Raw genomic sequence first — 24506 nt, 5'->3', positions numbered from 1 at the left:
ACATGGTTTTAATTCCTCATACCACTTGTTGGGGAAAATAGTATTGAAAAAGATCATAGACTGGAGCTCCACTCTAATAATTAATCCATGGGTAACTGTACTTTGAGGTAGCAAGGAGAAAGTCTGGATTCTCTTGGAAAAAAAGAAAAGAAAAAGAGTAGGACAATCGCCAAGAGTCCCTGGGCATTCAAGCTTTAATAGCACGTTGAACCCTTGCAAAACCTGACTGTTCCAGAAGTATCGGACAGAGTCTACACTGCCCCAGACCCAACACCACACGGGGAGGGAAGGGCACCCCAGGACAGTCCCATGCATTACCGACTATTTGCAGGTTGTTCTGTTTTGCTTTGTTTTTTCTGGTGTGGAAAAATTAGAAAATTCACATAAGCCAAAAGAAGAAGATAAAGATCACTCGTGATGCCAATCTCCAAAATAATCACAGTAAATATTTTCCATTCTACCTGCTCAGTCACACCACAATGGTGCTTCTTTTTTCTTACTATGGTGGTACCCGTCTCTTTCTCAAACTACATGTTTCTTTTCGACTTAACAATACGCTGAAACAACTTTCCGAGACAGTTTTTAACACTGAGGTGAGTGAATCCAGCAAATCAGCCCTTATGAGTCTGTAGCGAAACGACGTGTGAAGCAGTATTCACGGGACAGAATGAGCGAGACCTGTCCCCGCCCTGCGGGAACTTACAAAAAGTCACTGGCTTCAGTCACTGATTGGCATAAAATAGTTCATCCGAGCCTCCTCTGCGCGAGGGGCTGCGATGAAGTCAGGGATACAGCAGCACGTCTGACAGCGTGTCCCTGTCCTCACAGAGCTTAGGAGCTGGCCCGGCGCCCAGAGAGGGGCCGAGAACTACACCCCGCGCTGTGCTGTGAGCTCGGAGCCCGGAGGCACCACCGGAGCCCCGTCCCCGCAGAGGAGCAAGGTCTCCTGCGGACCTGGAGCAAAGCGGCCATCTGCAAGCCCTGCTGGGTGCAGGGAACTCTGCGGAAATCCCGTGGAAGGTGGAAGGCCCAGGAGGTGGGCGCATTCGCTTGGACTTGGACTCCGCTTCGTCGGTTGAATGTTTGAGCAGGACAGTGGGACGTCACGGGCTGCTGAGCTCTGCGTGGTCACGGCCACGGCCGTGGAAGCAATGGGGGGGGGGGGAGGGGCGGGGATGGGGAATCTCCCCAAAGGCTAGAAACTGAAAAACGGAGCATTTGAGAAATCATGTAGCTGCTGGAGGATGCAAAACTGGAGAAAAGAGCAAAAGGGTGAGAAATGCCAAACACAGAAAAAGGTTAAGACAGTAAGCGTCTTGGCTGTAGAGGCTTCAGCCACTGATTCGGGTGAGCATTGGGTATTATCTCGGCTAATTTGCTGCTTCATTTCTCAAGGACGACTGAAAACTGGCTGCGGCCTCTCTGCCTCCATGACACTCAATGTGAGGAAGAGGGCTGGAGCAACCTGAGCAGTTCGAACATTCCAGAAAAGCTGTTGGGGGGCTTTTTCCCAACAAAGGGGACAAAGAAAATCAACCTTTTAGACGGCTACAAAGAATATCTAAAATATTGGGAGAGAAGCCTTGAGCCAGGGAATTCTATCACATAAGACAAAACATTCCATTTTTACCACAATATTTAAGGGATCACCTGGAAGGTAGATGAAACCCTCAAATCGTGTCTGGTAGCAAGAGAAAGCTAATGACGCTACTGTTTGAAAGAAGGGAAGGCAAGAAGCTTATCCAAGTTTTGAGAATAAAGGCTGAAGAGACAAAGCGTATTATCTCTGTGTGAAATAAACGGCCCGCCGCAAAGCATATTTTCCTCTTATTTTACCGAACCATTCAGGGCAGGATTATTAAGTCTAACAAAAAGAATTGTTTATCATGACTGAATTGTACGTACTAGTGAGAGGACAAGGAGTCGGCTGCGTAGCACCAGCCACTGCACGAGGATTTAAAAAATTAAGATCTCTCGAAAAAAGGGACAGTTTGTTTCCGTTAAGGAGCACAACCTCCCTCACCTTTGCCTACTTTTCTTCATAGACTTTCACATAGACCCAAGCCCATAGGGGAACTGGGAACGGTGGAAGGGGGCATCCTAACTGTGTTGCTTCCCTTCGGAAAGCCTCTGCAGACGAACCTGTTTCTCGCCTCCGCTGGGTGCGACCAAAGGTGACCTCCTTGTCTCTCTCTGTTCTTCAAATTTATGGTCCTCCACTTCATGTGCTTTGAAACTCAGGAGTTTTCCTCAGAAAACATACCTCCTGTTCCCGTCAACTGCCCATTCAGATACAAGACAAAAGAATGCTGTGGGCAGTTTACCACACGGCATCGCTTCTCGGCCCACTAATGTTTCCTTTTATTCATTTTCATATCTGAGAAATCTTTACTGTTCTCCTTTTTATTTTCCCGAAAGATAGTCCCTCTGTATTTCTTTCTATAGGTCTAGTACTACTCATCATTCCTCAAGAGAAAACAACTTTGGTATATTCTTCTTTATTTTTCTCTGAATATAGTGTTACTCATACGTCTTCAAAAGAAGATAACTTTGGTTATTTTGGCCAATTAATAATAATATGTAATACATACCAGGTGCTTATAGTTTGACATGAGCTGTGACAAGTACTTCCCAGGGGATGTGAATGTCAAAACTACCCTCCAATGCAGGCGCCGTTACTATGCTCATTCTAGACAGGGTAACAAAGTCAGGGTTAGTGGAGGTGGAGTCAGTACTTGAACCCAGAAATTTGACTCAGTGTCTGAACCGAAGAACCAAAGGCCCACTATGCACCAGAAGAGTAGCTGTACATCAGGGAGCCCATCCCTGTTGCTATATTGGCAACTCCAGACTACTCATTCTAGAACCCTATAAATAAAAACGTGATCTCACATGTACAGTGTAAGTCAGCCACGTTCCCTTGTGCTTTCTTCATCTACATACAATCTGTCTCCGCTGTGTTAAGATGCATTTGTTTTTCATGCTGAGACCATGAGAATTTACACCCATCTCTCCTCTGGGAGAGTACTCTTTCCTAGTTGGAAATCCGATCTGACCCTCAGTTTCAACACCTCTCGCTCCATAGCGCCTCATGCAAACACAAGCTGTTGTGAGCTCTCTCTCTGCCCTCATCAACCCCGCCCTCATGTCCATCCGTGACCCGTAATGCCCATGCTCACCAGGCCACTCAAGGCCCCGTGTGTTCACCACTCATGTCCACTCCTCTGCATCTCTGTGCAGGCTGCCCTGTCTGCTGGACTCCCTAAAACTCTCATTCACCCTGAAGACCTCCATGAAGGTGATCTTCCGTGAAGCCTTCTCCAACTTGCTCACAAAGATACAGTTTTCGCCTGTCGTTGTCCACTCTGGACATTGACCCCTTGGTGTGTGCCATTAGGTTGTGAGCGTCCCCGGGGCAGGAGTTGCTTCTTATCATCTCATATAGGAAGGCTACCAAGGCTTTCACCTTCCCAACCCAATTTCCTTAATAAGCCAGCGATCCCTCCTGCTGGCTGAGCCGCCCGTGCACATTAAGCAGCATGTGTGGTTGATGGGAAGCCTCAGGAAGCCTCCCCACTGTCCCTTACATTTTGAATATGACCTTAAAGGACTTGTCTACTCATTAGTCAATTAAGTGACTGTTAGTCAAAGTTGAAGACACAAGCACTGTGTGGCTTACACACTCCAGACTTTGTCCAGTACTATTTGGCATAATTTGCTTCCATGATACTCCTGATTATACGCTTATCGCCCTAAAGACCCCTTTTCTCCAGGTTTTTTGCTTTAATATGGTTTGGTGGTGGTGGTGGTGTGTGTGTGTGTGTGTGCGCGCAAATTAAAAACAAGATCCCATTTCTGTCTTTGCATAACTACACTTAAGGGAGTACTGAGAATCCTCAGTTTTTATTACCCATTATTACCAATTATATCAAACATAAGAAAGTCCCCCTAATGAATGACAAGTTATTACTTACTATTTGGAGCACTAAGACATATACAAAGCTGGAAAAATAAATGTTCACAGATTTTTATAAGAGCACTGGAGCGATAGCAAATCTATTGCAAGATGTTTAGTCTATTCTAAGTAAGAAGGATACATTTTCATTTTTAACACAGGATACAACTATAATAAGGGCTGAGAAATAATTTCAGTCTCGAGAAGGGCCTTACTAAAGCCAGACTAGGGTAAAAGGAACAATTCGTGTTGAGGTGCCCAAGATCTGACTTAGAAATGCAGGACTTGGGGCACCTGGGTGGCTCAGGGGGTTAAAGCCTCTGTCTTTGGCTCAGGTCATGATCTCAGGGTCCTGGGATCCAGCCCCGCATCGGGCTCTCTGTTCGGCAGGGAGCCTGCTTCCTCCTCTTTCTCTGCCTGCCTCTCTGCCTACTTGTGATCTCTGTCTGTCAAATAAATAAATAAAATCTTTAAAAAAAAAAAAGAAAGAAAGAAATGCCGGACTTCAACAGAGTCCGAGATTCCTCTCTCCACTAACCCCATAAAGCCAGGAACAGACCCAGGAGGGGTCTGCAGTGCTGGAGGCCATGCAGTGCTGAAGACACGTGCCTGGGAACGGAGCCCTCTCAGCCCAGCCAGTCCATCCCCACACAGGTGTAAAGTGGTGAGAGCGAGCATTAGACTCCACGGCCCTTAATAGGAAATACGGTAACGAGAGAGCAAAATGCAGTGAAGTGCTGGAGAGGAGGGTCCGCCGGCCGCAGTAAGGGAGGCTGCAGGGAGCAGGGTGGGTGAATCCGGGAGGGCTGCACTCTCGGCCGACCAGAACTCCACCCAACGCCGGGGGCCTCAAACCTCTCAACAGCCGCTGTGAAAGGTGCGTCTCCTCTATGCCCGCTTTGCCCTATCAGCTCTGGCCTTTCTCAACATGTGCTGTTTGCTGATGAAGTCTCTGTCACACTCCTCATCTGGGGACTGACCAGTTGAAATCTGTAACTGCACCCTCACAAATCCTGGAGGCCTGAAACATTAAGTAGATTGATGGAAAACTTGCAAGCAAGTGACAAGCTTGATATAAGTGACACATCTGATTCAGGGTGGAAAGAGATTAATCAATAAAAATCAATGGAGGACTGTGCCTTCAGACTAAAAAAACAATGTTTCTAGAGGATAGACATGCTACCATTTTATAAAGGACGGCATCCGCGGGAATCATGTCTAAATACACAGCTGCTAGAGACACTTCAAATTTCTACAAGGCGGACGCTAGCTTCTCGGGTTGTTCTGTAGCCCTTCTAGCAAGTACTAGAAAGCTAAGAGGGGAACATTACCCCAAATGGAGCAGACTGAAAAATTAAACTGGTGGGCCCCTTAGCTCTGTCTGTACTCAATCTCGAATTTCCCCTCTGAGAAACCTGTGGACCCACTACGCTGGGATTGCACATACAACTTGTTCTTGAATCCGCGAGAAATAAAAATACCTTGAAATCACTGCACTGCGGAACGGCACAGACACATATGTTATGCACTTTGAGGCGCCCTTCTTGATCAAAATGGCTACGGGCAATTCTAACTAGAAAGGCAAAGTCAAAAAAAAAAAAAAAAGAAGTCTTTGGAAATTTTGCATAATTACAAATGGAAACGATCATAAAATGCAAATATTCTGGTTAAAAAAATGAAAGATTCAGTTGAAAAGGGAAAAATCCCAGAAGAAACCCTAAGACTTCTGAGAAACACCTTTTTGAAAGTCCAGGGAAAATATATGCTAGAGATCTAAAGGGCCAGGTGCTTGAAATAAAACCCCTCATGGCTACCCTGGCAAAGGCGAAGGGCCACAGTAGGATGAAGGTATCGCCAGAAAACAACAGACCATTCAGCCGGGGAGAGGAGGAAGCCCAGAGGTACGAATCAGTAACTAGGCCAAAGGGGTATCTGAAAAACATCTTGCAAAAGACTCCAAAATAAATACTGAAAAGTTTTTAACTACATCAAAGAGAGAAAGTGAGTGAGAAGAACTTCCAGCATTTGAAAATAGCACGTACAACAACAGTGTCGCAGAGAATAAAAAGAAAATGACAAGGACACTGAAGGAATTGTGTGGCTCTACCTTTATGCAACTGTGAGGCAATTCCCCACTTTGTCGACTGGCACAGATACGCACCACGTGACTTTAAAGAAATGATGAGGACTTAACCCGGAAGCGGACAAGATGACCCCCCCAGGGAAAGGAGCCTGCGTTGAAGCTCCTCTGCAGACACGACAAGCCAACTTCTTTGACCAAATGTGCACCTGGCATTCGCAGTCGGCTGCCACGCTCCAGGACAAGCACCGGCGCGAATGCACCGTCCCACAGGCTACCCTAGTTATGGGAGGCAATGAAAGCCCCTGAGACTCGGTGCTGTCTAGAGCACTGAGAGCATGTGCCGAGACAGCAGCGGGTGCCTAAGCAGGTGCGGACTGCGATGGGCACTACAGCATGATCTCTGCAAAGAAAAGGAACTCCTAACTCACCTCCTGGACTTCCCTGGGTACGTACATCTTGTGGCAAAAGACAGCACATGGACAGAACTTATTTAGATGTTCAATGCTTTTAATTTCCTCTTTGCAGGTGCCCCAAAGCCATATTCCCTTCTCCCAAGTGGCTCTTTCCCATTCTCTCCACTCTTCAGAAACACGTTATCAGTCTTAATTTCCCTTCCCTTCCCTACTCCGCCAGCCAGTTGCTGGATCTTGTCCATTCTACCTTCTCAGTATCTCTGGAACTTGTACTACCTCTCCCCGGTGCCCTGTCCTGTTCTCGTGCCCTGACAGTTCACTCCCGCCTGTATTAGCAAAATAGCCTCCAGCCCAGCCTCCTTCTCTCCAGTCCTGCTCCCATTCAAACCACCCCCTTCATCCAGTCAGTCTGTCTCTCTCTCCTACCGAGTCGGCAGTACCTTCTCAGTCCCTGGCAGAAAACCACTGAGTGTTTGGCCCCTGCTTGCCTCTCCACTTGGACCTGTTGCCTCTTACATTTCAGGATAATGGGCTCCCATTCCAAGTACCCCGTGCATTCTCTTCACTCTGGACCTTCACACATGCTGTTCCTGTTGCAGAGGACAAACTTACCCTGTTCCTGTTCCGCCTTTAGTTATCAGACGTCCCTCCCTCCTCCCCAAGCTGAACAATGAAGAATGACGATGGTCATCCTATGGGCTCTAATAGCCCCCCTTGGGGCAGTTCTCCCCGTCAGAGCATCTGTCATACAGTGATACAATATCTACTTTTCTCCCCTTCTGTGGGCAGGAGCTCTATCATCTCCCTCGTCAGATCCTAATAGAGTACCGGGGAAGTGGGAACTGCTAATACGTGTCTGCGGAAATATTCTCGAAGGGTCACAGAATGAGAATATCCAATTCCTTAAGGAAGGTGAAAAGGGGACTCAGTGGAATCACCATGCCTTGAGTACTTGCTCCGTGCTAAGTACCCACACCGGCCCTTGCCTGCATACATTATCTCCTTCATTCTCGAGCCTGCCCATAAAGCACATATTACTATTGCCGCTCCATATATGAGTAAACTGGAGCTCAAGAAGATGAAGGGACTTTCCAAACAGCACAAGACTAGTTAGACGGACAGAACCAGAACTCAAAATTCTCTCTCAACATACCCATCTTTGTACTTCACTGCCATGAAGACAAATCGATAGGAATTTCTCTAAACAGAAAACTGTGAACAGTGAAATCTCCTGGGAATCAATCCTGTAACTAAACTATTTTACATATATTTACACAAATGAATTTTTTTTAATTTTGGCAAAATACACATAACATAAAATGTACCATCTTAGCCATTTTTAAGTGTGCCCATTGGTAACACTTAAGTCTGCACATATCATTGTGCAACCAAACTCCAAAACTCATCTTGCAAAGCTGAGATTCTGTACCCCTTGAGCAACTCTCCACTCCCTGAGCCCTCACTACCCGACAACTGTCATTCTGCTTCCTGTTTCTATGAATTTGATGACTCTTGGCACCTCACATAAAAGGAGCCGTGCAGTATTTGTACTCGTGTGACTGGCTTATTTCACTCAGAGTAATATCCTCAAGGTTCAAGGACGTTGTAATGGGTTAAAAGTGTCCTCCCTTTTTTAGGGCTGGATAATATCCCACTGTGTGCATTTTGTAATCCATTCATCCCTCCATGAATGGAAGGATGGTTGCTTCCATCTTTGGGCTATTGAGAATAATGCCTCCATGAACATAGATGTACTAAACTTAATATATTCACAAATAATGTGCTAATAGATATCCACAGCAAAACCTTGCAAATGACACACCATTCTGGGTGAGGATGTAACAAACTAGTGGGAGCAGTTACCAGGGTATTTCAGTGAGCTATGAATTGTGAGGAAACATGATAGACACAATTCAATGAATACCACATGGAGGAGTATACTTAGGCGGGGAAAGCCTTGTTTTTTTTTTTGTTTGTTTGTTTTGTTTTTTGTTTGTTTTTTTTTAATAAAGTACAAGTAATTAAGCTATCTAGAGAAATAAATCTCCACTGAAAACTACTTCAAGCTATGTTTTACATGCGATGGGCTATACATCTGTTACCACTCAGGAAAGTGCTTTATACTTCCTGGAAGCTACTTCAGAAGAGGTCGCTCTGTTCCACTTAACTGTATCTGGAATTAGCAGCTTTGCAAGTGCTGATTAGGTAATGCTGATGGTGTGCAGGGAAAGTTCCACTTCCCTCCCTTCACCCCTATTCTTTTGCTGTTTTATGGAGCCAAGTCTCCTAAATGCAGAGCATTTAGTGTCCAATACTGTTGGGATCAAGGAGAGGGTAATGGGATATGACCTGCCTTCAACTGAAGGATCTGGGGTGGCGTTGGGGGGGGGGGGGGGTGGTCAGTGAAGAAATTGACATGGTAACCACAGGCAGAATACAAGAACAACAACATATTAATTAAAAGGTAGCCACAAACAACATCTGGGGGAGTGGAGAGGAGACATTGTTTCCCATTTTAAGAATGGGGCAAAGTTTCTTTAACTGTCCCTTGAAGGATAAGTAGTATATGGAGTGGAAGAGTATTTAAGGAAGAAAAGGCACAAACAAAGACAACAAATCCAGGAATATGGCTGATGCTTCAGGAATTGCAAAGTAACCCAATTTGGCTGAAAGAAGAATACACAAAAGGACCAGTTGGAATGTATGCAAGAACCAATCTTAGAAGACTCCGAGAAGCATTTTTAATAGGACTAAGGAGTAACTGAGTAGATGATGGGTGCAAATCTGCAGCGTCTGGGAAGGTAACAGAAATTCCTGAAGCCAGAGGGTCTGATAGGGAAAGGCGGGGACTGAGAGAAACTTAGGAATGCATGAGTCAGAAAAAGGCAGCTGCTACTCAGCCTAGAAAATGCTGCCGAGCAGAAAACTCAGGTTGTATAGACAGCCCTCCAGACGTTTTATGAGTATTTTCAAGAAGACCGATCACATGGGATGGGGCTCGGGGGCCGCTAACCTGCACGCTCTGATGTGGATAGGGAGGCATCTCTGGGTCTAAAAATGCCCCTGTCATCTGCGTCTGTACACGTCCCGGTGTTCTAACGGTCACCCTTCTGTGCTAAGCGTTTTGTTTTCTTACGCTCTCTGTTTTAATTCATTTTTCTAATTCTGTCTTAATATCACTATGTACTTGATAGAGGTATTGTGAGGATTAAATGAAAGACTCCATGCAAAGCCTCTCGAACCTTGCCCAGAGCTGCCAAAGAACAAACATTCAATAATCACTCGCCATGTATGTAAAAGGCCGTTAGCCAAAGCTCACTGGGCCCACTCGTGCTCACCCGTGCACACCATGCCTTCGCCGCATGTACATCTCTGACCCAGTTGCTCTCTTGAGCGCTGACTCAAAACCCTCCTGCCTTCATGCTTCCTTGGGTGTCTGGAACCAAACCCCTCCACCCCTGCAGACCCTTTTCTCGCCTCACACTCCCCCTTTCAGTGGATGAAATCACTATCCACCCAGGACCCTACGTCATTCCTGGTACCATTCTTGAATTCTCCTTCTACTTGATCCCCAACACCCAGTCTATAATGAGACCCTATCATTTCTCAACACTCCTGCTCTATAACCCATTGTCTGAGCTAATTCTCAGAAACCTTCAGTCTGAGAAGACTGCACGCCTCATCTGGACGTAATCAAGAAGGAAGGAGCTCAGGCATCCCTTATCTACACCCAGAGTCCCAGACAACTGGAAACATAGTCCTACCAGGGCCAGACCAGAGTCCAAAAACTGGGGCATCAGATATTATATTTCTTGGAAGGTGATGGGCTATGTTACTCAGATCAGACTTTCAGGTGAAAGCATCTAGATGATGAATCTTTAAAAAAAAAAAAAAAATACATGGCGGTGAGAGATAATGGTACTTTATAATCTAGGCTGATACATATAGATGAGACATTTATTTTGAAAGTCTAGTTACTTAGATGAGAAGAATGAGAGAAAATAAGGTTTAAAGGATGACTCGTACATTTTTGAGAACTGGAATTATTGATTCGAATGAGAGCCTGGGAGCAGAACAGGTTTGGTGATGGGAAGGACTACACTTGTGTTTTAGAAAGATGGATACTTTCATTTCTAGTAAAATATGAGACTCCATTATTAGCACTAAAATTCCTATTAAAAACAACTAAATATGTAGGGTAAACTATTTTAAAAATATTAAAGTCATCAAGTATCTGACAATGTAGGATCAACAGGAAGAATATAGGTGAGAAACAAGAACAAGGAAGCAAGCCCCTTTTGCCCTAGGCACACTTTGCCAATCTAAGCAAACTTGAACTCTGATTTTTGAGCCTCCCACGATGCATTTAAATGGATGTCAAAGCACAAGGTCTACCTGAGGTGCGGAACTGAAGAGAAGACCCTCCTGCAGCTGAAGTGCGTGAGGGGTATACCTTCATGGTACAAATGAACTGGAAGTAACCCTGACCTGGCCTGCATCTCTGGGAAACAAAGAAAAAGGAAAATCCTTGAGTAGAGCTGCATGCGCCGAGTCAGTTCTCATGTGGATCTACAGTCCTAATTCCTACAGCATGGGTGTTCCAGAAAGTCTACATTTAAAGTAACACAGTGTTGCCCAGTAAACTGGGGAGACCCTGGGCCAGACTTGAGGGAATCACCAAATGTTCTTGGTCTTGTCATGAAAAGGAATTCAAGGACAGACACGCAGCACAGCAGATGAGGAACACAAGTGGGAAAGTTTATTAAAGCAGAAAGTATGCTCTTGAGATATGAGAGTGAGTGAGCTCAGGAGAGAGAGTGAGCTGTGTGCCCTGGGAGCTGGGTTAGGGTTATCTTTTACGGACAGTTGTTAACTAGGGGGCAAAATAGTCACAACTTGGGGTGAGAAGCAGGATTTTTTGCTTTTTTTTCTTGCTTAATTTGCTCAGGGGTTCCTATCAGGATGCCCACCATTTTGGGCCTGTCTAGTTTGGTCCAGCCTCTGGGGGAAGGCAGCTGGGAGAGATCTTTGCCCCTTCCAGTAGCTGGGAGAGATCTTTGCCCTTCCAGTAGCTGGGAGAGATCTTTGCCCCTTCCAGTAGCTGGGAGAGATCTTTGCCCCTTCCAGTAGCTGGGAGAGATCTTTGCCCCTTCCAGTAGCTGGGAGAGATCTTTGCCCCTTCCAGTAGCTGGGAGAGATCTTTGCCCCTTCCAGTAGCTGGGAGAGATCTTTGCCCCTTCCAGTAGCTGGGAGAGATCTTTGCCCCTTCCAGTAGCTGGGAGAGATCTTTGCCCCTTCCAGTAGCTGGGAGAGATCTTTGCCCCTTCCAGTAGCTGGGAGAGATCTTTGCCCCTTCCAGTAGCTGGGAGAGATCTTTGCCCCTTCCAGTAGCTGGGAGAGATCTTTGCCCCTTCCAGTAGCCGGCTGTAACTCCCTCGTTGCTGACCTCCACATACCCTATCAGAACTAACTATCTACTCTAACACCAGCATCGACTCCTCTGGGAATGAAGGCCCTTCATTCTAGTCTCCGAGAACTCCCAGAAATGCTCTGTGAAGAGCGATGAGCCTCATGCCGGCCAAACGAGCCCAACACATAAGGACATAAAGGAATGAGACAGACAATAGGCAGCAGGAGAAAAAAAGGGATTGTAGAAATAGAGCCACTTTGACATTAAGAGAATCCAAGGCCGATGATAAAACAACTATGGGCACCAAATCTGGAGGAGATGAGAAGGGTATGCTGAAAAGGACAGGTTAGGGTAGAATGACAGCAACAACTAGAAGTGGCCAATGGACAAGATCCTAATGAACCGAGTAGGCAAGGGGAACGACACTCCAGCAATTTCTGAGCCAAAGTTCTGGCAACTGTAGTCGTTTGTTAATGTAAATTCGGAATCTCTGGTGGGGAAGAAACAACAATGGCAGCTACACGAGGAAGGACACGCCCCCCCCCCCCCCGCTTCACCCCCAGGTACCCCGCCTTGGTTTAATTCCACTTCCTGTCTTATCTGGCCCATGTCTACAGCCTCGGCATCACTTTGCTCAGGCTGTCATGACCACAGACCACAGACTGGGGGACTTCAATCTGGAAGTCCAAGACCAGGACGGCAGCATGCTTGATTCTGTGGGGCCCCTCTCCTTGGCCTGTATGTGGCCCTCTTCACCCTGTATTGTCACATGTTCTTGCCTCTGTGTGTCTGTATCCTAATTTCCTCGTCTTCCAAATGACTCCAATGACTTCATTTTATCTCACTGACCTCTTTGAAGACCCTATTTCCAAATATAGTCGCATTCTGAGGCACTGGGGTCTCGACTTCAACATATGAATTTAGGGGGACACGACTCACCCCGTAACAGCCTCCTCACAGTGCTCTTCCTAAATTGCAAACCATTCACCCAATCAAAATTCCTAAGGGCTCCCCATTGCCTAAAGAATAAAGTCAAAGCACCTCACCTGAAAATGGTGTCCGCAGGGACACAGAGATGCAGCTGGAACTGGAGCCCCCAACCCCATCCCACTGCAAAGAAAATGCAACCTCAGTACCAATGTGGTCTTCTCAGGCAAATGGAATTCCAAGTCAGCTTCTCAAAACTGCCCCCGCCCCTTCCAAGCAACAATCTGGAGCTCCTGCTGGCCGCAGATCAAATTCTCGGTCTCGGGTATCAACCCCTCCTAATTCGCCACCTGGCTCCACTACCCACTTCGGCTCATTTTCACTCCTGCCTTACGAAGCCTCCTGCGGCTCCCTAGCTTGCCGGCCTCGCTTCTGCTTCAGCCATTAGCACGATTTCCCTCAAGCACCGATGCCATCCTGCCAGCAGCACAACAGTCTTCAAACAGGAAGTTTCTGATCTTCCCCTCTGAGTAAGCTCAAGCATCTTTTGTTCTCGGAAGCTCGCTGCATGGTCCTGTTTCCCCTCTCTGCTGCCACTTCTCCAACACATCGCCGCCACCGGCATCCTGTCACCACCCACCCCCGCTCTATACACCTGCACTCGAGGAAGCATCGGGGGGCATTCCAAAGGAGGCTTGAGCTTGAAATCAGAGACTGGAACATTTCCTCACTGTACCCCCAATCCCATGCAGACCCCAACACACCGTGGATATTCAATAAATATTTGTTGAATGAAAGAGAAAGGAAATGGGAAGAAGAAATTTGAGGTCCCGGGACTGGGGGTTGGGGGGTGCGGGGGGGATGTGTTTGTAACTTAGGAAGGAGCAGAGTCTTTGTGAAGATTTCATTGGTTGATCCTACACCACTGGCGGCACGCCTGCTTGGTGTCAAGACTGCATGCTCCCTTTCTCTTACTCTTGCCTGTTTCTTAGTCTCCAATTTTGCTTCTTTCCTGCCTCTAAACCATCCCATATGCAGTCGCTAGAGTAATGGCTTCAAATCATGGCTGCAATCATGACCAACACGGGACTTCCACTATTTGAAAACATTACTAATCACCAAATGAAGTCCAAAAATCTAAGCTTCCCACCTGCTGCCCTTCCCCTAAGGCTGTGACCAAAGTTGTTGTTTTTTTGTTTTTTGGGTTTTGTTTTGTTTTGTATGCTCCAAATGCAAAGAGCATTTCCATTATGTGAAGATTTTCATGACACACTTTCCTTCTAGAATCATACCTGGATTTCCAGCCTGGTGCAGACTCTTTCCATGGTTCCCCGATACTGGCAGTAATCTCTGTCACCTCTCAACTCCCAAAACATTGTTCTATGCCTCTTAACAAGTATATACATACTTCCCCTCTTAGATTTTAAATGTCCTGAAAACAAAGACTTTCTTATTCATTTCATCATCTCCTCACAGCAAATAGTAAATTTCTTTTTTTTAAGATTTTATTTATTTATCTGACAATAAGAGAGAGAGAACAAGCAGGGGGAGAGGCAGGCAGAGACAGAGGGAGAAGCAGGCTCCCTGTTGAGCAGAGAGCCCGGTGTGCGATGTGCAGCTCAATCCCAGGACCCTGGGATCATGACCTGAGCTGAAGGCAGATGCTTAACTGACTGAGCCACCCAGGCACCCCAGCAAATACTAAATTTCTCTTTACTAGATCTAGAAAGGGTTTACACAATTTAAAAAATTACTATTATCAATATTCACCCAATAATAGAGATTTTAATACCGCAAAGGGTCATTTGAGCAACAAATTTTAATACTATGCCCTTTGGTTCAAATCTGCTATTTTCACTGAAAACATAGTAGTTAATAGTTAAGAATATAATTAGTAATAGTTAAGAATAAAAATTCAAAAACTATGTCAGCTCAAAAAAACACAATGTCAGTAACTAGAAATTTTTCTCTCTTCTTTAATATTTATGCTTTTAGGAACCATTACTAGGATTTAAGAAGAAAAGAAGGAAGAAGTGAGATGTTTTAACTGTTAAATAAATGTTCTTTATTTACATTTACCCACTTATTTATATGAATGACTGCATTTCTTGTATATAATAAAGAGACATTTTGAGAAATATGAAGTCATAAGTCAACGGGATGGATGCTCGTCTCATCTGGGGACGTAGTTGAACGTTACCAAGCTCTGTCTCAGAGAAAGTAGTTGAACTCCTTGGCTGCTTTTCAGACGAAAAATGGTACCCTTCCAATAGTGATTCCAGTTTATAAAGAGAGAGAAATGTACTCTACCCATTAATGGAATGGATTAAGTGGGTGACCTAAAACTTCCCGAAGGTTTGGATTCTTTATATGTCAGGAAGGAAACCATCCTATATACAGGGAATACACACACATGCTCCTTCACTAAACTCTTCTGGAAATACCGGTTTGGGTAGCATACGGCATTTCATGTAGCCTGCCAAGAAAGGGGACAAATGTGTTCTGAGAGCTAGTCTGCGAAACGAGAACGTTATGTTTCTTAAGTGTTCTGCTAGTGAAAGGGCGCGCGTAAGTGTTCGCAGAATCCCTGTGCAGACTGGGTTCTCATTGGCCGCAGTCATCACCCCACTGCAGTCGGCAGGTATGACGCGCGGAAGCTATTTACGGCGCTATTAAATGTGAATATTGCTTATCGTGGCTCCGTCCTTAGAACGCTTTCTGTATGAATCTTCAGGGGAACGGGGGCCTTTCTCTCTGGGCAGATTGTGAGGAAGACTGTTTTATAAAATGTGTGTTGTGGTTAAATAGCTGAAGTCAGGGAAAATTTTCTCACACTGAGATTTATTGGATTGTGAATCATCTCTCAAGGGAAGTGCCAGAAGCCCCAACAGCAGAGTTATTTAATTAAAACTATGGTGGAGCAAGTAGAAGAGATGTTGCCTGGGGGAGTCATTTCGCATTGATCCCTGAAGGATTGACTTGATAGTCTTAAAATTCTTAATGGTTTCAAAATCTTAAACGTCTTCACAAATTTTCTGAGAGGAAAGGAAAAGCCATCTTGTTTGCAACCTCCACTTCCTATAAAACCAAACAAAACCCAAAACCGGCAGCAAAAAGCGAAACTTGGAAACCAAGTCGTCTTCTACCAAGGCTAAAGAACGGCGCACAGGAGAGCAAGAGCTCAAGGGGAAAAACCCTCCAACCAGCTCAGAGCTTCACTTTTCCTCCTCTCTTGCCATACTTCATTTCCTTTCCGTTCGTTTTTCAACATCTAAAAATCCATTTTTATCTTACAAAATGCAAATATGTAATTTTCCTCTCAGTCAGTAAATACTCTGATCAGTCAATGGTCTTTTGAAGGTTCGCTGACACCCACCCTTTAATCCTAGAGACATTTCGGAAGGAAAGTGCTGGAAGGTGTGATTTCTACAGCTTTCAACCTTTGATAAGAGGAATTTAAAAAATAAAAAATAGAGACACAGAGAGGGTCCAGGGGAGGAGTCTGGGCCAAGCTGCGTGGGCTGGCCTGTTCCAGTCGCTGGGACAGCTCTGACACATGAAGCCGCAATCCCCACCCTGCCCTGGCACCCACACCCACGCCAGCACCCACTCTCGGGGGAAATATGTTCTACATACTGCGGTCAGCACCTCCCTGAGCGCTGCGGAGCCGGCAGGGGTGGCAGACAGTGACGGGAGAGGTGTGAGCTGTCCTGCTCACTCAAAGTTAAAGGAGAACCTGAAACTGCACGCCTCTACCTGCACGAACAAAATCTTTCAACGGGGCGCCTACGTGGCTCAGCTGGTTAAGCGCTCTCGGTTTGGGCTCAGGTCATGATCTCAGGGTTGTGAGACCGAGCCGCACATCAGGTACTGAGCGTGGAGCCTGCTGAACATTCCATCTCTCTCCCTCCACTCTGCCTTTCCCTCCTCCCCACCTGCACGCACGTGAGTGCTCTCACCCTCGCTGGCTCTCTCTCAAAATAATAATAATGATCTTCAGGAGCCACAGGGCAGTTGTTCGTAAACTTGAGCTTGTAGCTCATTCCCTTCAGGAAATTCAGCCAAATACCTGTCCCTACCCTAGAATCATCTTAGAAATAAAAATACCTACTCAAGGAAAGGTAGAGTTTGTGCAAGTGAACAGAACAGTTTCAAAGATCACAGCCGATTTCATCCCTGCTCTGGGCTGCCTGAGAACATTTTAATCAATCTAAAGGAAAGTTTTCTTCTGGATGTTGCTATGGCGGACGTGTCCAATACTAAGTGTGGAGGGAACGAGAGGAAGGGCAGCTCTCTTGCAGGGACTGAAACGGACAAACAGGGACTGAAACGGACAAACGGACAAACAGGGACAGAAACGGACAAACAGACAAACAGGGACTGAAACGGACAAACAGGGACAGAAACAAACAGACAAACAGGGACAGAAACGGACAAACAGGGACTGAAACGGACAAACTGCTCTCACAAAACCCAGAGACCTGTGCCTGCTTGTTAAACTTGAGCGGCCATTACAGTGTGAAATTTAATTATCATTCCAGTATTGTCTTCTTTTTGAGGTCTGGTTTGCCCCTGCTGGCCTGTTTTTTTTTTTTTTTCTCTTTTTCATTTATTTTATTTTATTTTATTTATTTGACACAGAGAGAGAGAGAGAGATCACAAGTAGGCAGAGAGGCAGGCGGAGAGAGGGTGGGGGAAGCAGGCCCCCTGCTGAGCAGAGAGCCTGATGCGGGGCTCGATCCCAGGACCCTGAGACCATGACCTGAGTCAAAGGCTGAGGCTTAACCCACTGAGCCACCCAGGCATCCTCTTTTTGATTTTTGATTACAAAGCTGTTCCCCGAAAGTCTGATTATTGAATCTCCTATGTGCTTTCAAGCATGCTCTTTTCCGGGCTTAGCGAATGGAAAGCAGATCAGTAAAAGCAACCTTGGCATGGGCTCTGGTAACTACTCCACTTTCAGATTCCCATTGGTTTCACCCGAGAAGTTCAGTGACCCTAACCTTGCTTTCACAAGTCTTAAAAACGTTCTTTATCATCTACTTCTTTATATTCTGTTTTATTTTATTAAGGAGAGAGATTTCTAACCCTTTAAAGTGTTTCTGTTTCATCAGTTGACTATTTCTTATAGGGACTATTTTATATATTTTTTCTTTCTTAAATGAAAAACTTCTGAAATGTAACATTTTACAGAAACATTGTTTATTCTTATGTGTGTGTATGTGATGTGTGTATATGTGTGTCTACAAGAAAACTCTCATGACTTATTTCCGAGCTGGTAAGAATGTACCTTAAGAGTTTATGTCTGGGACACCTGGGTGGCTCAGTTGGTTAAGTGGCTGCCTTCGGCTCAGGTCATGATCCCAGCATCCTGGGATCGAGTCCCACATCAGGCTCCTTGCTTGGCGGGGAGCCTGCTTCTCCCTCTGCCGGCCACTCTGTCTGCCTGTGCTTGCTCTCGCTTATCTCTCTATGACAAATAAATAAATAAAATCTTTAAAAAAAAAAAAGAGTTTATATCTTAATTCTTTAAAGAGTGAATTTGAAACTATTTTTCTATTTCTCTGCCCCACTTAAAAAACAAACAACTTCGGAGTGATAGAGATGTATATGATGGGCAAAGCTGAAAGAACCCACAGTCCACACAAGGACAAAACACGTTGGCATGCAGCGGTGACTCTCGTCACAGGAGGGCAAGAAATCCCTCCCTCCTGTGGCCTTCTCAGCCCTGTCAGGAATCTCTTCTGACAGGCAGAAGCATCCTTCAGACCAAGCCCTCCCTGCCTCACTCTGCACCTGTCACTAATAGACAAGAGAGTGTCAGTTTCATACATTTTCTTCCTGTCTTCTGAATTTGGGAGCGATAAAAGCTGAAATCAAAGGATTTTTGCTAAAAATAGACAATAAAATATAACCATATCGTATATCTAGATTCCTCTGCCTTTTGAAGCGCTAAGTCAACATATGGAGATAAGCTAAGCCACGAACTGTGACCCAGAAGAAACTGCACTAATTGTTGATCAGCGTCTGTTGTGGTGTGTTTGGAAGTTTGTTGTTGGTGTGTTGTGTGTGTTTGGAAGGTCTGGCTGTCATTGCTATTGTTATTGGTAGTGGTGTCGGAGTCATTTATACAAAATGAAAATGTCCTCGTAAACTAGGCAAAGCAGAGCCAAAGCTATCTTTGTTTCTAGATGATATTTAAAGCAATTCTGGGGAACCTGGGTGGCTCAGTCGGTTGAGTGTCTGACCCTTGGTTTCGGCTCAGGTCATGATCTCAGGTCATGAGATCGAGCCCACACCAGGTTCCAAGCTCAATGGGGAGTCTGCTGGAGGTTCTCTCTCTCCCTCTGTCCCTTCCCCTGCTCATGCCCCACCACCCATCTGTCTGAAATAAAGAAATAAATCTTTTTTAAAATAAACGAATAAATAAAGTAATTCTCCCAAAATGCTACTCCACCCATCCCCACATCCAAATATTCTGACCTACCTCCTTCGAGGTTAACTTGAAATTCCCCCTTTGCAGGGAATCTATCCTGAATCTCCTGGTTAAAAGTAAATCCTGTTTTAGGACCTGCAACAGCATTCACTCCTTAATTCTACTTTGCAACACACAGCTCTTCTCTCCCCCAGTACTCTGCATACCACTTAGAGCTGAGATCCACATCTTTCTAGCTTCCAGCCACAGACATTATCTCGAATACAGTAGGTTCTGAAAAAGACTTGATGAGTGAATAAGGATAAGAAGGTTCAGCTCCCACAAATCAGCATACACATTGACACAAACCAGATCTGCGACACTGCCCCTTCTCCAGCTTTAAATAAAATTTAAATCTTGACATCATCCCAAAATTAATAAACAAACAAGTAGCCAGAGGAAAGCACATATTGATGATTCTGGGTTGGCCGCCCCAATTAAGACATAGGACAACATGGTCTTTAGAATCTTTCTCATTAGGGGATTTCTTGACACTGCCAACAGTTCTGGGTCCTTAGTATTAGAGGAACCTCTTTTCCTCTCTAGTGCCACTCACTGAAACATTTGGATGAGATTAACATTTAAATTGGTGAGTTCTGAGTAAGCAGATTGCCTTCTATACTGTGGGTGGGCCTCATCTAATCAGTTGAAGGCCTGCATAGAACAAAAAGACTTGCTTCCCCAGAGAAGAGGAAAATCTCAGCAGAAGCCTTCTCACTTCATCTGCACCATTGTCCTTCCTGGGACTCCAGCCTATTGGTCCACATTTGACAGTCTCCATAATTACATAAGCTGATTCCCTATAATAAATCTCTTTCTATATACATATACAACCTATTCATTCTGTTTCTCAGGAGAACCCTGAATATTACCAATACCAATAATATAATACACATACTAATGTACACTCCTACCAGCAGTGGATAAGTGCCCCAATCCATGAAATATTATTTACCCTGACCTTAAACTCTTCCCCTCCTATAAGCTACAACTAATTTCATCTTGTTGGTAGTGAAAAACATAGATTTATTATGTGTCTCCCTCTGGAAAATGTTCAGTAGCTTCCCACGGATTTCCCATAGTGAAATTCAGACTCCATGAGGCAATGAAGATCTCGGCCAGCCTAACTTCTCAGGCTCTTTGGGACACTGCGCTGTTCCAGCTTCTTTTTTTTAACCTAGAATCTACTGCATAAAACCTTCCTTGGGACCCCAGCACACCACATGCTGAGCCCCCTGGCTGATGCGGGCACCCCTGTTTTTTCCCCTTGGGGTACCTCTCATGGCAGCGAGGGACCACAGAGCCCAGAGAGGGAACCACATCCTGCGTGGATGTCAGACTTTCCTTGTGCCCCTAGAACACTTCCCTCTCCACTTTCTCTCCTCCCCTCATCTGTCTCTCTCAGAAAAATACCCTCCACATCTTCAAGATCCAGGGCGACTCAGTCCCCGCGCCTCCCTGCGCACTGTGCGGGAATTCCGTTCCCCTTCCTCTGGTTCCTGGCACTTCGCAAACATCGACTGGTCTCCTCTGGGTGCTGAGACTGGGCAAGTCACAGCCCCCAGGTGGTCGATGACCCTGAGCACTTCCACCAGCGGCACGGTGGGAGCATATCACCTCGGAAGCATTAGAGGAGATGACCCTGGGTGCAAGCACAGGAGGCAGTTGGGGGAAGGTAGACTGCAGAGTCGGGTGGGTGGGCGCCCTGTGCGGGTCATTTCCATAAGCTTAACTACATTCCCGTGAACCCACTAATAAGGCCAGAGACAGGGGTTGCAGGAATTTTCAGCGGGATCCCTCTTCCCACACAAACTGCCGTGAACGGGCCGCCTCTGGAAGGTTCCCTACCGCCCAAGCCACCCCGGCAGCTTCTCCCTGAAGCAGTAAATGCCTGCAGCCCTGCTCACCATTAACGTCTCCAATCAGTAACATAAATTTGCTTAACAGCAACTTTATCTAGAATAAGCTTGACCTAGTTGCTGCTCAGTCCTGAGCTGAAAGCCGGGTGGGGGATGGGGCCCGCAAGGCTGTACCAAGGTTGACCCTCCTCTGAGGGCCCCCTCAGCTCCATGCCCCCCACCCCAAGCTGTCACTTCCCATTCCTCACAGCAGTTTTATCCAACGGGACACACACGAAGTCTGCGAACTCACCACACTTCAAGTCCTTGCCTGGAAAACCAAGCTTATGTCCACATCCACGTGGGCAGTGGGGTTAAATGAGAAGATACTGACCAAGTTCCTCTAACGTAGTCAGCTATCAGCAAAGAAGAGAAATCCGCGTATGTAGGACTTCCTTCTGAAGGCCTCGCAACCCATTATACAAACTAGGATTTCTGGATTCCAGCTCCAGTCTTGTGTCATTAAATAGACCATCAACGGCTCCTCCGAGTTACACACGTGCCGTGTACTTGCAGGTCCTGATACTACGTTAATAAAGCACAAACCGAAAACTAAAAGTATATATAAGGTTAGCTTTGAGATATGGCTACTATTTTTTAAATTCACTATCATTTTTAGTTTGCTCTTTTTAAAAAAAAAAAAAGGAATTCCTCCAGGTTTTGAAAATGAGTGGAATACTCTCACCAGCCCATTACCGCAATCTGTTACTGAAAAATATAAATGATCAGGGGCACCTGGGTGGCTCAGTGGGTTAAGCCTCTGCCTTCGGCTCAGGTCATGATTCCGGGGTCCTGGGATTGAGCCCCACATCGGGCTCTCTGCTCAGCAGGGAGCCTTCTTCCTCCTCTCTCTCTCTCTGCCTGCCTCTCTGTCTACTTGTGATCTCTCTCTCTCTGTCAAATAAATAAATAAAATCTTTAAAAAATATATATAAATGATTAAAAATAATCATGACAAAGCATGCTTAAGAATACCATCACAGGGAAAATAAAACTAAAAAAAAAAAAAATACCATCATGGGGGCACCTGGTGGCTCAGTCGTTAAGTGTCTGCCTTTGACTTAAGTCATGGTGCCAGGGTCCTGGGATTGAGCCCACATTGGGCTCCCTGCTCAGTAGGGAGCCTGCTCCTCCTGCTCCCACTCCCCCTGCTTGTGTTCCCTCTCTTGCTGTCTCTTTCTCTGTCAAATAAATAAAACCTTTAAAAAAAAAAAAAAAAAAAAGAACACCATCATGAATAATTCATCTATGTGAAGAAACAGGCTCTCCTTTCTTTGACCAGTGATTGAAAATCCTACCATTGTATTTGAAACAGCCCCAGAAGGTAACGATCCCCCTTGCCTAACCACAAGAAAATGATAGGAGCAATAAATCTGGATGATAAAAGCAGGGAATATTACCAAAATTGTTCATACACGATGCTAAAAATCCCACCTTGGTATGGCAATCACAACTTAGTTTATAATTTAGCTCTATTTTCTATCCTCAACTTTCAGAAGAGGTCAAAATGCCTTTTTGTTTTGTTTTGTTTTTAAATTAACAGTGTCTATATTAGGGGTGCCTGGGTGACTCAGTTGTTTAAGTGTCTGTCTTCAGCTCAGGTCATGATCTCAGGGTCCTGGGATGGAGCCCCACGTTGGGTTCCCTGATCAGTAGGGAGCCTGCTTCTCTCTCTGCCCCTCCCCTCTTTCTCTTTCTCTCTCTCTTTCAAATAAATAAATAAAATCTTTTTTTTAAAAAAGTGTGTATTTAAGGCATGCAATACAAACATTTGATAAATAGAAACATACACACACACACACACACACAGTGAGATGATTACTACAATCAAGCTAATTGACATTTCTTCTCACATAGTTACATTTTTTTTCCCAGGGAGAGCGCCTGAGATCTCCTTTCTTAGGACGTGCTGTCCGCACTGCAACGTTGTGAACTGCGGTCCTCACGCCGCGCCTTAGCTCTCTCGGCGGAGTCATGCCACCCAACTGTGAACCTCCCTGTGCCCGGGACCTTTATTCTCCCTATGTTTCATCAGCTCTATTTTGACAGAAATTGGACTTCCTGATCTGGGAATCCAAACTGCAAAAGCTCGCCACACGAAGGGGGAGGGGGGTCCCAGCTCGTTGTGGCCTTGGTGGCTCAGACCAGGTGTGCACCAGCTCTCTCCACCCGAAGGCCCTCGCCAACCCTCTCCTTCATCTGCACGGCTGATCTAAAGTGGTCCATACGTGAAAAACTCGCAGACAGCCCTCAACAGGTGACCACCCAAAGCAAATGAGGCGTTCCATGACAAAATGGACTCGATAATAAATATTTCGTTAAAGATATTTTGCTAACAGACACTTCGTACACCTCCGTCATATACACAAAACCTTTTTTGAGCTTAGCTACATCCATAGAGAAAAAGAAAACTAACACATGGGAAGTTGCTTTATCTTCTAACTATTTGCTATCCCCAATGCAATACTATAAGTTGTTCCTTTATTTTTTTATTTTTTAAAATATTTTACTTATTTATTTGCTAGAGAGAGAGGACAGGCAGGCAGAGTGGCGGGCAGAGGCAGAGAGAGAAGCAGGCTCCCTGCTGGACAAGGAGCCCGATACAGGACTCGAGCCCAGGACCCTGGGATCATGACCTGAGCCGATGGCAGCGGCTTAACCGACTGAGCCACCCAGGTGCCCCAGTTGTTCTTTTATAATATACATCCCTTGGAAAGCAAGCCCTCCAGCACATGTCATATAATGCGTTCTGCTGAATATCCATTTAGGATATAATTTTAGAGACTTCAGACAAGAAACACACGATTCCAAACTATTTCTGACATCTCAAAATTTCATCATTAGTCATTTTGTACTGAAAGCATAGGGAACAATAGTAGTGACAATAATAACACCCACCACTCCTGACTGTCCTCTGTCTTTAACCATAGGATCCCTAAGCCAGTCGACAGAGAGAATGGTATTATTAACTCCGTTTACTATTCAGAAGCCTGAGAGGCAGAGGGGATCGATCAACTGACATAAGGTTTTGAGGAAACTAAAGGCTAGAAAAGCCATGTATTTCCAATATACCGTACCCAATCCACGTGGCTATTACTCGAAGGACTAACTCACTAAGCAGCAAACCAGTCCCTGATAGACACAGCAGAAAACATCTAGATTATTTGATCCTTCTTGAAATGACACCTTGCAGTTTCTGAAGGTTCATCTCTTAGGAACTTGGTTGAAGCCAAAAATGGAGCCAGTTCCTGAAGAATTCTGCCCAGATTCACTAATAAGCCTAGATCTGGTGTTACAGAGAGGACTCTGAACACACAGAGGTTGAAGCCAGCACTGAGTGCCTAG

At 45.4% G+C, this 24506-nt stretch overlaps 1 protein-coding gene across 4 annotated transcripts in view; it reads right to left on the bottom strand.

Annotated features, from left to right (window-relative positions):
• CD226 (CD226 molecule) overlaps window positions 1-24506 on the bottom strand; it is an 83346-nt gene that overhangs the window by 44465 nt on the left and 14375 nt on the right. For 3 of the 4 annotated variants that reach the window (XM_059139321.1, XM_059139319.1, XM_059139323.1), the window contains one exon: window positions 10847-10952. The exons of the other annotated variant lie outside the window; for it this stretch is intronic. In XM_059139321.1, the coding sequence (XP_058995304.1) occupies window positions 10847-10952 (106 nt within the window). The remainder of the gene's footprint in view (window positions 1-10846; window positions 10953-24506) is intronic. 4 annotated transcript variants of the gene reach the window in all.

Source organism: Mustela lutreola, chromosome 11, assembly GCF_030435805.1.
Source record: "Mustela lutreola isolate mMusLut2 chromosome 11, mMusLut2.pri, whole genome shotgun sequence".
Taxonomy (NCBI): Eukaryota; Metazoa; Chordata; class Mammalia; order Carnivora; family Mustelidae; genus Mustela; species Mustela lutreola.
This window is presented reverse-complemented; position numbering and strand designations above follow the sequence as displayed.